Raw genomic sequence first — 13565 nt, forward strand, 5'->3', positions numbered from 1 at the left:
TAAAGGAGCGCATTAAATGGAGAAAATATAAATGATGTCCCCAACTGCTGTTTTTGTAACAACAGACCTTTTTTTTCCCTTTCCTGGCCTGAAGTGGCTGCCAGGTGCTCTGGTACAACCTGGCTGCGCTGGGTTTGAGCTTTTTCCTTCAGTGAATCTGACTCGCCTTGTACACAGCAGTATGAGGACAATAATGAGAAGCACAGTATTGATTTTCTATGAAAACACTACACTACTTTGTTGCATTTCCTTAACCTTGGCTTCCCTGAACTCAGAGCTGCCCAATTCAATTTTACTCTGTTGGATTCTCATGTCTCTCTCTCGCTCTCTCTCTCTAGGGAAAATTTCATTAACTCTTTTTTTTTTCCAGTGGTTGGCATCTGCGGTCCTACCCGCAGTTTAGTTAGGGGCAAAAAAGAAAACACGGCTAAAGTCAACATCGTTTTTCCAAACGGCACTCTGTCAGTACTCAGAGGGATGTGAGAAGGTTAAATTTACATGTGCGGTTCTGACAACTTCCAAAATATGACTTTTTACGTGACAGATCTGCACTGTCACTTCTCAAACACTCATGAATCCAGAGCTCGCGGAGAGCAGCCTCCCGCTTGCAGACGAGCGTCGACAGCCTGTGTTTCACGCTGCGTTTTAAGCTCATTTGGGCTCAACAGTCTTGGCAGGTCAAAGCAGAGCTGTAAGCACCATCAGACTTGTCACTGAGCAGAGCTTTTGGGATGTTGGTGGTCTGTTTAACAGGCGTAACATTTATCCTCTGTCAGCCTGGCAGGTGGTTGAACCAACACTGTGCCTCTGGATGGAGCTCAAAGTTAAGTCCTGCAACCTATTTGCCTTTTGTCACCATGAGCGCTATTGTTATATCAACTATGATGGATACGTTTAGGAATCTTCAGTGTTCCACGGATATGACACGTTCAATAAAATTGAATTCTACATTCTAGCTGAAAAAAAGGCTGTCAGAAGAGAGCGGTGAATGCAGGAGTTTCTTCCTTATAGTCCAGACTACAGAGCTGCAAGTGTTCAGCCCCCTGCCCAGTGTGTAAACTCCTGATGTAAACTAGGTCGGTGCAGAGAGAGAGCGCGAGCGAGAGAGATGCTGCTGGGAGCGTTGAATAATTCAGCCAAGTCCACTGAGCTCTGATAACACGAGCAGAACAACAGCAGTATATGGGCTCTGTGCAGCCGGAGAAGTGAATCGCTTCATATGGACAATGCATTGCACCCTGTGTGCAGTCAGTTAGCTTCACTTGTGTTTTCAAATCAAAAAAATGTGCGTGCAAATGCTCAAAGTGAGCAAAATAAAGACAATACTTAGATCTGTATGTTACAGCCTGATTAGAGTGGTATTAAATCCTTCCTCCTAATTTTTAAACGAGCAAAGGGCAAACAAAAAAAAGCTTAAATGTCCTCCTCGTCTACACCCCAGCGTAAGGCTTTGATCAGCATAACCTGCCATATGTCAGAGTATGTTTACTGCACTCCTATTATATGCAGAGGTTGTTAACTTTTACAACCTCTTTTGAATGATGGGGGAAGTGCACACGTCTTCACAAAAAACTGTTGAGGAAATCTCCTTTTTTTTTCTTCATTGCTGACTTTCTGCCGTGTCTGCCAGATCCAAGTGAATTAGATGTGGATGCAGACGTGCTCATAAATCTTACAAACACTGAGGTAACGTGTTTCAGACTTGCTTACCAGGTGTAATTTGTCAAGAATGGGTAACTCTATTCTACACAGAGCGTGCGCCCTTCCACCTCAGTGGCGTGCTACAGCCGATAGGGCTCAATGTTCAGTGTGGCATCACTACATCAGGCCATGGAAGAGATGTCATCGAGACCAAGACAAGACAGTCCAGGCTTTTCTTCTGTATTTTCAGCTGTGATAAGTCGTTGTTGGGTTTTTTTGTTTGTTTGTTTGTTTGTTTGTTTGTTTGGGGTGTTTTTTTGTATTTTAACGATTCGGGTTTGCAGATAATATTTCCTTGAGTAGCATTTTGCAGATTTCTGTATGTTAAAATGTGGTATTGCAACACGTGCAAGACAGTCTATGATAACTTCCTGCGCTGCTGCCCTCCAAAGGACTGCAAATACCAAGATTCAAATAAAAAGCTGATAATATGCGTAACTGTGTGTGAATTGTCAAGTATTTTTTGCAGAATGAGCCAATCAGGGAGTCAGTCAGGAGGTAAATCATCCCTATTATCTTCACAAAACACTAACTGTAGGGAAAACATCTTCAGGGCTTAGGGATGCTGCAGTGACAGTAAGGTCTTATCACTGACTTTAACTGCATGCTAATTAAGGGAAACTTTCAGCCAACAATGCTGCTCTAATCTTAAGTAGATTCCCTTCAAGGAGTCTGATCTGTAAGCACAACACAGCTGAGGGAGCAGAGAAGACTGTCACTCTGATAAACAAGGAATTACCTCGACATATCTGCACGCTGCTACCTGATGGTGACGATTTACTGTATGTGTGATGATGTCAGAAAACAATGCAGAGAAATTACTTTCTCTTTTACTTTCTTTGCAGAGAAATGACCATAAGGTAAAATGATGAGGTTTTAGCTTGAATCACAGATCAGATTTGCCAAGTTTACCTTTCTTCTTCTCCTCCTCCTTCTTCTTTTTCCGCTGCTTCCTTTGTGGATTGCTACAGCAGATCATCTGCCTCCATCTCACCTTATCCCTAGCATACTCCTTTGTCACACAAACCCTCTAATAAACGCAGCTACAGGAGGCGGGGGGACAGTTTACTCCCAGTGACGAAGCCGAACCCTGGATAAATAGGGAGGGTTGCATTAGTAAGAGCATATGGCGTAAAATCCTCCCCAATTCAAACATGTTCATAAGAATGAAGTTTGTCATGTTAACACCTAATATTTGTGATATTGTGAACAAATCAGAAATATAGAGGTTATCCCTTGTTGGAGATGGGTGTAATCTGGGATACAACAAAATAATGGAGTAGGTAAAAACTGTGCTCTTTGGCTTTGCAAGTACTGTTAGGCTGCTACTTTCCTGTAGTGTTTATCCAACAAACATAACCTTTAACCTGTATCTTACATCTCTGCACCTGTGTTTTTTGTACTTTGAGAAAGGTTGAAATGGCAATATACATACACAATTCACCGTCCAGTTTGTGTTTTGGAAAGTTCAATGTCAGTATTACTAGCTGATAATTCAGTAACTGTCTGGATTGCTTTGTTCAGATGTGATTAATGCCTGAAGTGTCCTAGGCACACAACACAGCTGCAGGACCATGGTTCAGCTGATGCTAAACTCTGACAGGTGGAGGAAGTTTCACAAGGTTTAGGCATAATAAAAAATGCTTTACTTGTTTAATCAAGGGGGGGGGGGGGGGGACTTCTTCATTAGTTGTAGACGTAGATGAAACTAAGAGAAAAAGAAGCTGAATGAGAAAAATGCTTTTTGGGGGCTTTAAAAGCAAAGATTGTAATTTTTCATTTTCTTCTTCCTTTAATTTGTGAAACTTTTCTTAGATGTTCAAATTTAATTGAATTCCTCTCTCAATATCTGTGAGAGTAGTATTAGTTTTTAATACGCTTTATTGGAATAATACCTTTAAGGACTATAAAATTAAACAGCACAAGGCTGTTTATGCAGCGTAGTGTTGTAATAGATGAATCACAGTTTGAAGAAATTCGCTGCAGATGGGTGAAAGTTTCTTTGCAAGTGGCCCTTGCAGGGATATCTGAAGTGTGCATGATAATGGAGCTGAGTTACCTCCGCCGCCTCCACACCCCCACCGCTACTCTCTCTGTGGCTCTCTGCTCAACACACTCCCACACGCTACCTCCCGCTCCCTTTTTACTCAAGTCTGAATCTTTTCTCCTCGCTCGTCCTCTCTGTCACATCGGCTCTGGACTGTCACAGAAACGGCTTGTGATCCAAACCCTTCTCCTGTTCTCTTCACTTACATAAATGCCACATACTGTTGGAACCCTGAACCATATTTTTAGACTGGCATAGACAGGGCCGATAATGATGCCAGCCATCAACAGTCCTATTATGCCTATTATGTAACATGGACAGGGAGAGGCGGTTGCACATGCGTGACACTTTTTTTTCCCCAAAACCACACTATATTTTTCTATATCTGGCAGGTTTGTTTGAGGACAGGTACAAGCCTTCACATGCACAGTAAACACTGAGCTGTGTGTTTGTGTACTGCGTCCACACTGCAGTGCTAAAAGCGATCTTTCAGCAACCCACCACATACTATGTTGTCTGGCAACTCTGCAGCAAAGCCCAACATGGATGTTACTTTAGTGTTCAGCCACCTGTGAATGTTTTTTTTTATGCCAGATCAGTTAAAAACCAAGAGTTTGCTTCATAAAAACTTTCAAAAGGCAAGACGATCTGTCAAATATACAATGCACATACATTTTAAAGGATTTAGGGATCCAGGAAGGTCTGTGAAGAAGGCCTGTGGGCTTTTCCTAAGGCATGAAAGATGTGACATACGTAGCTGTCTGGGTTTTATCAATTAAAGGGTACTTTCAGGACCATGGACAGCATCAAATTGGTGTTGCTTCCTCTACTGGGCATTCTGTACTTTTTCTGTACCTTCAAAAAGTTCTTGGAAGTGAAATACCTGGGGATGGAATCAGATCAACTTTCACATTCTCTCTGTTGTTTTGTCAGAGAGTAAAAGAGAAAAGGCAGGAAATCACTGACAGAAACGTTTCAGGGTCCTGTTCAGTATCACAGCAATAGAGGCTCTTTCTGTATTGAAAAGGTAGTTACATTTACCATTTAAAGAATTATTTAAAGCATTGATGAAGCAGGCAAATGCTGATGAAATACACAGGAGATAAGCAAAATATGAAGCAAAACTGAAATGTTTAAGAATCTGTCATTATTCCACTGTTATCTGCAGTTCACTGAAAGCTGGATGAATTAAGTACCAGTTCAATGAATAGAACTATTTGGGAAAATAAAACTTGAATAAAAGTCTACATGATCAAGGACCTTCAAGACTTTATTTCTCCACAGCTATGTGGAGAAATGTGTAGTAACACATTTGGAGTAACCAAAGGCTGATTTGATTTTGTCAACCTATAAATAATAACTTCAGCATTTATAATTACATGTATAAATATTACATTAAGATTACAAGACAGTATAAAACATGCCCATGACTTTGCTCAGGACCAAGTACCCGATCTGTGCAACAAAACGCCACACATAACTCTGTATGAAATAGAATCATAGCAAGAAAAGGTAAATGGACTGACACTTGTGTACCTGTGCTTTTCTCTCAACTGGAGCATTCCAGTTGGAGTGCTTTTAGCTAACATTCTAACACTTTTGCCCTAATGAATGCATCAGGGGCAACTTTAGGTGTCCAAGGATACTTCAGCATGCAGACTGGAGCAGCTCGGGATCAAACCTCTGACTTTCCGATTAGTAGGGGTGGGTGTGGCTCAGTGGTTCGGTTCCCCATCTGCTCATACACATGCATACCTCAAATTGCTCCAAACTGCTCTTCAGCAAGTTATGAATGTGTGAGAATGTTAGTTGGTTTATACCATTTTTATCATTCATAGCTTAGCATGTTAGCATAGCATATCACTAAAACGTCTTGATGCGTGTTCAAAAATCCAGGTACGTCCTGGACTACAGGTAAATCACTGTAGTCTTTATGCCCAGCTGGGAAGAAGCCCCAGGATATATCCAAAACCCACTGGAGAGATTATATTTCTTATCCGGCCTGGTCTGGGAACACCTCACCCAGCAGGAAGTGGAAAGTCTAGCTGACGAGAAATTTGTCTGGAATATCTTGATTAGTTTGCTGTCACTGCAACATGACCTTGGATAAGTGGAAGAGGATGGATGCTGTAGTCTTTCCACGAAAGATGTCTGCAGTTAAGTTATTAGCAGTCCATAAAAGATTGCAAAGATTTTTTTAAAGAATTTACCTCCTAATTCCCACCATTATGGCCTTGATTTTTACCCTTGACTGTTTACAGCATGCTAGAACAGTGAGGCAGTGGTGAGGTGTGTGGTATGAGTTACAGATAGGCTCAAGGTGGGCATACGGTTACATTAGGGATCATCTCTGAGCTCAGGGATGAATTTCCATGGAAATTTCCACGCAGATGAAATTGCGAATCTGTAGTGAGAGTAATGAGCAGGTGGAAGAGAACCTGGAGAGGTGGAGGCATGCTCTGGAGAGAAGAAGAATGAAAGTCAGTAGGAGCAAGACAGAATACATGTGTGAATAATAGAAAGAAAGGTGTAACAGTGGAGCTGCAAGGAGTAGATGTAGTGAAGTTAGATGAGTTTAAATACCTGGGATCAACCATATAAAGCAACAGTCAGTGCACAAGAGAGGTGAGGAAAAGAGAGGCAAAGTAGAGCAGGTGGAGACAAGTGTCAGGGGTGATTTGTGACAGAAGGATAGTAGCAAGAGTGAAAGGGAAGATTTATAAGATGCTGATGCTATGATGTATTCTTTGGAGATGGTGTCACTAACAAAACGACAGGAGGTCGAGTTGAAGATGCTAAGATCTTCACTGGGAGTGACCAGAATGGACAAGATTAGAAACGAGTACATCAGAGTGAAGTCTGGCTGAGATGAATAAATAGTGGATACAAAGGAAGTTGACACAGAGAATGCTCATGGATGTAGTGAAGGAGGACATGTAGAGGGTTGGTGTGACAGAAAAGTACGATAGGGTAAGATGAAGGCAGACGACCCACTGTGGGGAGTCCTAAAAGGAACAGTGGAAACGAAGAAGAAGACTGTTTTCAGCATACTTTCAAATGCACAAAGACATGCAATGGGACCATTAAAAACCAGAGTGGGTGTTTAGGGTGACACATTCTTTCCACAAAATAGGCAATCTTTTGTAGAATGTAGAAATTTGGAAAAGACAGAGGGAAAAAAGCACTAAACAAAGGATACACTTTTAAAACCCATGCTCTAGGGGGAAAAGGTTAGCACTAGCCTGGGAGCAAAAGAGTGAGTAAAAGGAGGGAACTGTAATATAAACATGAACAAGAGGCACATTTAAAAGGGAATTAACAGCAATAAATACAAGATCCAATAAACAGAATGTAGGTCAAGCAGAAGTTAATCAAACAAAACTGAAATGAACAGAGGTTTCAGCGTGACACTTCAGGATGCTGACAAACAAACCAAGTTTAATGCAGGGATTGATTGCCGTGTGTTTCTCTCCAAATGAAGCTTCTTACCGAGCAGGTAATTAGGAAGTGAGCAGATGCTAGTATTGAGCGCTCCGAGCGCCTGAGAGAGAGGCAGTAATTGTTTTCTGTTGATTACATGGCCTTTTGACAGAAAAATGGGTCACTGCAGCAGTGACCACTGGCTTGCCTGAGAAGACCTTCCAGGACACTGTTATAACAGTTAATAGTGGGGAAGTGAGAGGATCTCCAAAGCTGATTTCACGTCCACATGTAAAACACGTGGCTGTATAAAGTGCCAACATGCTTTGCTTTTAACATGAAGTAGCATTTATGCAACTTATATACTTTTTCATATTTATTAAAGTCATGTTTTTTGCTGTTATTTGCTCTCATATGACCAATAGTTTGGTATTTATAATAATCTGACAGGTTACTTGTGTCACTGTTACACTCACATACTTTCACTTTAAACTATAGAGTTCTTTTTTTGTCCTTTCCTTTCTTTTTTGTCTATTTCCTTGTGTCTGCTTCAGTATTTCAGTGGTAAAATTTTGCTTTTTTGTTTAAAATAGTGTGAAATGCATTGTTTTTCTTAAATAACTATACTATTACTAAAGGTATAATTTTGTGAAATCCCATAGAAGGAGCTCTAAGCTTTTCTTTTTGTTCTTTTTAAAAATAAAAAATGCATTTAGCTCATGAAGAGTAACAACTTGTCCTGTGCATGGATCGGCATGGAAGACACCCTAATTTGCTTTTGTTGAATACTAGCTCCATCTGCTGGTTACAGTTTCACCACTTCTAGATATCAGCAGGCAGTCCTCCCTTACAGCGACCTGTCAGACTCTTATGTTAAGGAGAATTCGTTAACTTTAAAGGTTTGCAGGCTTGTCGCCGCTTCATCTCTGTGACGTACTTTTACCGCTATCACAAAAGCAAACGCTTTAATTTATGCTTGGTAATGTAGCAGATTAAGAGCTCAAAGATAAATACAGACGCTCCTTGTTCTTTTACTGCACTTCAACTCCTCTTGGTTGCACTAACTGTTGCCCTGACAACCTTATGTCACCCTGTGAAAGTTACAATATCCCTCTGTCTCAGCTCCGCTCATCTGCTCAGCTGATTACGTCTACAGTATGTGACCCTGAACGGCCCTTTTATCTGACTGTGAACCAATTTGGCTTCCTTTCCCTGTAGAAAATCTGTAATCTATCCATGACTTCAGAGGCATTATATGGCCTTGGATTCATTTCCTGCAGACTTACTCTAATCTAGGGAACTACTACATCCCTAACCTTAACCTTAAGGCATGCCGTCACCTTTAAATTTAAGGATTTATGTTATAGCGACTTGTTTATGTTCATGAAAGGAAGCCATGTGCCCAGAATGTAACAATGTAAACAAAATGAGGTCCCCACAACATGAGTAAGACCTGCTCACCACACACACACACACACACATTTTCTTGTCTATCTTTGTGAGAACATTCAGCAGTGTGATATATTTTCTAGCCCCTTAACCAAGTCCTAGGCATCCAACTAAGAAGTGCGTTTGGTTCACTTGTTTAGGCTATACTTTAAACCTATTAAATTTACTTCTAAAACAGTAAAAGCATAACAGTGCCTCAGTATTTTGCTTATGTTGGAAATGTTGGCATAAGATCCCATATACACATGTGGATTTTTCTGTCACTGAAGGAAGTCTGGATCTGATTATTGTGAGGCAAAATCTGAAGTTATATAAAAAAGAGGATTTTTTTTTTATATCGTGATGATGAATCAATTTATATGACGTGGTCTTGCCAAAGACGGGTGTGGTCTTTTGTGAGGCTGTAGGGAAATATTTATATAATCATATTTTTTTCTATTAAAGAAAAGGGTCTGATTCAATGTGGTCCCCATTAAGACATCATTTAGGCTATGAAAAAATAAGAAGGAATAAATTGCTTTACAATGTTGTGGTGTGTAGATCCTGTTGACCCTGTCCTATTAATGCTTGTCTACTGAGGAAAGAGGTCCAGGCAGTTTTACTGGAATGCCTATCAGCGGGCAGCTGGCTTGTTAAATACTCTCCAGAGATTTGGTTTTGGGGTTGTTGTTTTTTTACAAACATATGGCAGTTTGTTTCCTTTTTTACTCAAACACAACAACAATGCTTTTATTTGTTGTCCTCCAAATGGAGCAGCTGAGTCATAATAATTAACATTTTTCACATATGATGTTCTGTTGTTGGGAGGGAACAAAGGACGTTTGTTTCCACAGCACTGCAAAAACAACTCACATGTCTGCTGATTCAGAGTTTGCATAGGATATGATGTACAAAGCTAAACTAAATCCAAGGTCAGCGTTTCATAAATGCTTTTCCCAGTCTTTTAAACTTCATCCATACTGGAGAAATATTCTTGAATCTGGAAGAAGTAAGAAAAACCACAGTTATGTAGCGAGCTGGGCCGTGGCTTCTATTTTGTGGCAGATCCTCCCCCTCGTCTGGAAGCTGTTGAATTTTTCTCCAGATGTGGCGGCCCGATCTCTTTAATGATACACCAGAGTGCAGTGCAGGCGGAGAGTTAACAGAAGTAGAGGTTGAAAATAACATAAACGAGACTGCTCGAGAAGCAGGGCTGGAAAGTAAGCTTGTTGTTTAAGTTTTATGTTTGACTACTGTCGAAAAACAAGACTTATTTTCATTTAAGGAGATTTAATTTACATTTGGGAGAGAGAGGCAACATCTGCAGTATACATGCAATTTATTGCACAATCGGGAAGATGTCTCAGTTTTCCAGCTTAGCTCTGAATCTCCATTTTTTTCCCCTAAAAGGCAATCTCTGAGATTATCCAATCTTTGGACAGCATCACTGAAATGGAGAGAGTCAGTAGTAGGAGGTTTTCATACTACTGTAAATGTGATCAGGATGCCACACAGGCTCTTCTGTCATGATGAGATGTAGCTAACTGCAGCTGAGAGTGTATGGAAGAAGAGCTATTTTTATATTTCAGTATCATTTTACTTTTAAAAGTTTGCAGGTTAAGTAAGATTTGCCGACATGCTGCGTGTGTTCTCTAATAATCAGTGACCAAGACAGGAATTTCCTCAATGAGACATTTGAGACCTGCAGGCCGACTTGCTTTTTTTCTACTCTCACATTGCCAATTTCCTAAACGACAGGTGTCTTTGACTTGGTCAGCCTCCAGAGAGAACAGGTTGCACAGCTGTCTGGCACACACTTGCATGTGCACACACACACAAGTAAGAAAAGAGAGAGAGAAAATTAGGCATTTAATGAAAGATGGCAAACAAGTTTTTTTTCTTTGCTTTGGTGCACTCTGGGTTTTTGTTGGACAGCTTTGGCACTGAGGTGCTCCTGTCATGTCTTTTGTATGCGCAAGTGGACCAAACAAAAGCTTATTGAGGAATCTCTGGGAAGCCTGAGCTGTTGGAAAGGAATGCCCTCTCTCATGGTCCAGCACTTTAATCTTAATCATTCACTGGAGGAGGGGGGCTCCTGCATCAGGGTGACAGGAATTCACTCACTGTTGGCCCCAATAAAATCTATTAGGTGAAGAAGGGAAATAGGCTGGTCATGTTTCTGATACAGACAAATTGGACTAATTCTTCCTGTTAGCCTTTCAAAATGACTCCCTATCATTAAAGGGAACACGTGAATATTTACGTATATTTCCCTTTTTTGGGGATTGGTTGCTTAAATCCATGAGAATACACAGGCAGATGTTATTTTTTTTAGCAGTAGACACAATGGAGGATGTGTGTTTCCCCCTATAAGAAGGCGGAGTTTTCTCCCTGGGGTCCTGAGCCAAACTTTGGTTATGTAAGGGATACACAGTTTCTCATCTTGATTTGGAGTTACTCGAAAGTTTACTGCCGTTTATTTTAACAACCTGTCTGTAGAAACATTTTAAAGAAAAGCTTCGTTTTTTGCCAAAGAACTGCCTTCCTATCGTAAAACTAATTGAAGACTGACCTTAACCACTGCCAAGGACCACGCTTTTGTTGGTTAATATTCAACTGCAAAAGCGCTTGCCGTGCCTCAGGAGCAATTTGGAAATGAGACTACACTAGCAGCCCAGACACACGGACATGGGCTCGGGTACAAGCCGAGGAAAAAGAGTCGCACCTGCTTGTGTCAGCGAGGTAAACGTGACCAAAACGGGGACCGATGTCGCTTCACCTCAAAAGGACAGCCGTCTGTTCAAGCCTCTTAAAATTCACTCAGTTTTGCGCAATGTGCGTAACCGCGCGCAACCTGACTGCCACAGCGAAGGGCAGGATTCGGACTTTTCTGGGAATGAGGAGGATATTGATGGAGAACTGGACACAGTTATGGCAGATTACACAGAAAGAGAGAGCGCTTCGGTAAAGAAGACCCCTCCGAAGAAGACGTTCATCAGATCCAAAACATACGGACTGTGTCATTTCAGCCAGGAGGACGCTGAAGACGACTTCAGCTCTGCTCCGAGGCTCCGAGCGTCAGGAAGAGACCAAGAGCCACGTGTCGCACACAGTGTGTCAAGAGATGTAAACAAGAAGGGCAACTCTGCCTTCGCACACGTTAAAAAGCACACATCTGGGTGTACCACCGAGCACAATGTAAGGACTTTTAAATTTCTACTTTTAAGTACTTTTGCCAGATTGTAATCCAGTTTATGAGAACAAAAGTATGCTTTTAAAGTAACAATAACCGCGAGTTATTATTGAATGAAACACATAATATCCATCCTTCCCTCTCTGCTTTATGTCAGTCCTCCTCACAGGGCTGTTTGACAACAGAGGCTTTGTCGGAAGACGTCCCCACATCAGAACAACAACCGTAAGTAGGCAACTTAAATAAATTATTCATTCCTGACCTCAGTGGAGGAAAAATGCGCAGAGCCAGATCAAATTCACCTTAAAGGAATCGAAATACCAAATCCATTATTCTCAGAGCGTATCAGATACGCCAGATGTTTGCAAGCAGGGGAGAAACAGACAAGTGTCTATTGTTGAAGAATGCCAAAAAGAAAAACATTCATATTTCCAACTTTATTCCAACTTTCTCACAGCGCCATTTTTGTTTTGTTAGTTTTGTTTTGTTTGGGCCTCTACACTCTGAGCGTTGGGTTAAACTGTTTAAATATGTGTCACATTTTCTGTTTGTAATCTTCACCTTCCTGATGTGGGTCTCTACATTTCCCAGGACGTTTGATAGCTGCCATGGCTCTTCTCTCACCACGCCAGTCATCCTGTACGATGGATCAGAAGAGGAGCTGATGGATACCATTGAAAGAGAGTTTAGTTGACCCTCCGAGCTAAGAAAGCTCTTTTAGCAAGCTCTCATGACAGGAAACCGTTTGTATTCAAAGAAAGGGAACCAGGGTTTATTCTGACAAATTTCCTGCTTGCTGGAAAGGCTGCACAATCTATATTTATGCAGGGTTGCCAGGAAAAAAATAATGAACACAGTCTGTGTTGAACTTAAAACAGCATCACTCCCAGTCTGTGCATTTAGCCAAGTCTTATTTAACAAGATGCAGCAGTAATTGCAGAGTTAAAACACCAGCTTGAATATGTGCCAGGAAGTTCTCCTCACACTCACAAGGGTTGGGTTTCTGAAGCAGGTAGGGTGTTACTGTCCAGCTCGACTCCTACTGAGCACTCATTTGCTACCTATTACTAACATGGTTTAACATGTCTGTTTAATGAGACAACACAGACCCTTTCTGCCAGTTCTGTAAATGTCAGCAGGAGAGGTACATGCTTGTGATCTTTTAGCAGTAAAGATGGACTTGTTTCCACCAGCGGTTTTGTGTGAGCATAAAGTGTTCAGGGCTTTAGTTTCTCATGTAGCAAACCCTGCCAAGGTATGAGCAGAGAATGTTTACCTAACATTTCCTTCCTGACCGCAGCTCCTGCACTTTCTCCACCCTGCGAGAATGTGGCTACAGAGAGACTTTTAGTTGGGCAAAGTCTGTTTCTGCTGACACAATTCAGCCATTGAAACACTTCAAAATAAAAGCCTGCTGCCACTTAGTGGCAGAATGCAGAAGTTGTGTGCATGAATACAAACGTGAAATTTTATCAAACTTTTTAGAGGAAATTTCCAATATGAAAATTTGGAAGCAGAGTTAAAAAAAATTTGTGTGTGTTTGAAATAAAAAAGCAGAAAATGTCGAGTTATTGGTCATGTGACTACTCTGGGAGAAAACGTGTCTGTAGCTGCTCTGTTCTGCTGACTGAGTTATCTGCGTATTGTAATAATCTGCATCAGGCAAATCAAAGTGTCAATCTGTCATTTATTCAGCGCAGTCATCGCAGGGACTGTAGGCAGACTGTACAAAATAAAATATTAATTTGTAAAACAATAAAGGAGAAATATAGCACT

General features: G+C 41.1%; 1 protein-coding gene across 1 annotated transcript; it reads left to right on the forward strand.

Annotated features, from left to right (window-relative positions):
- The first annotated feature begins 11040 nt into the window (after positions 1 to 11040).
- On the forward strand, positions 11041 to 13557 carry LOC146646896 (uncharacterized). The gene is made up of 3 exons (XM_085391834.1): positions 11041 to 11794; positions 11947 to 12014; positions 12381 to 13557. The coding sequence occupies exons 1-3, from the start codon at positions 11285 to 11287 to the stop codon at positions 12481 to 12483; spliced, it is 681 nt and encodes a 226-aa protein (XP_085247960.1). The 5' UTR covers positions 11041 to 11284; the 3' UTR covers positions 12484 to 13557.
- Positions 13558 to 13565: the final 8 nt, after the last annotated feature.

Source organism: Rhamphochromis longiceps, linkage group LG19, assembly GCF_057381845.1.
Source record: "Rhamphochromis longiceps isolate RC_006_pf linkage group LG19, R_longiceps_female_GT1.1, whole genome shotgun sequence".
NCBI classification, from domain to species: domain Eukaryota; kingdom Metazoa; phylum Chordata; class Actinopteri; order Cichliformes; family Cichlidae; genus Rhamphochromis; species Rhamphochromis longiceps.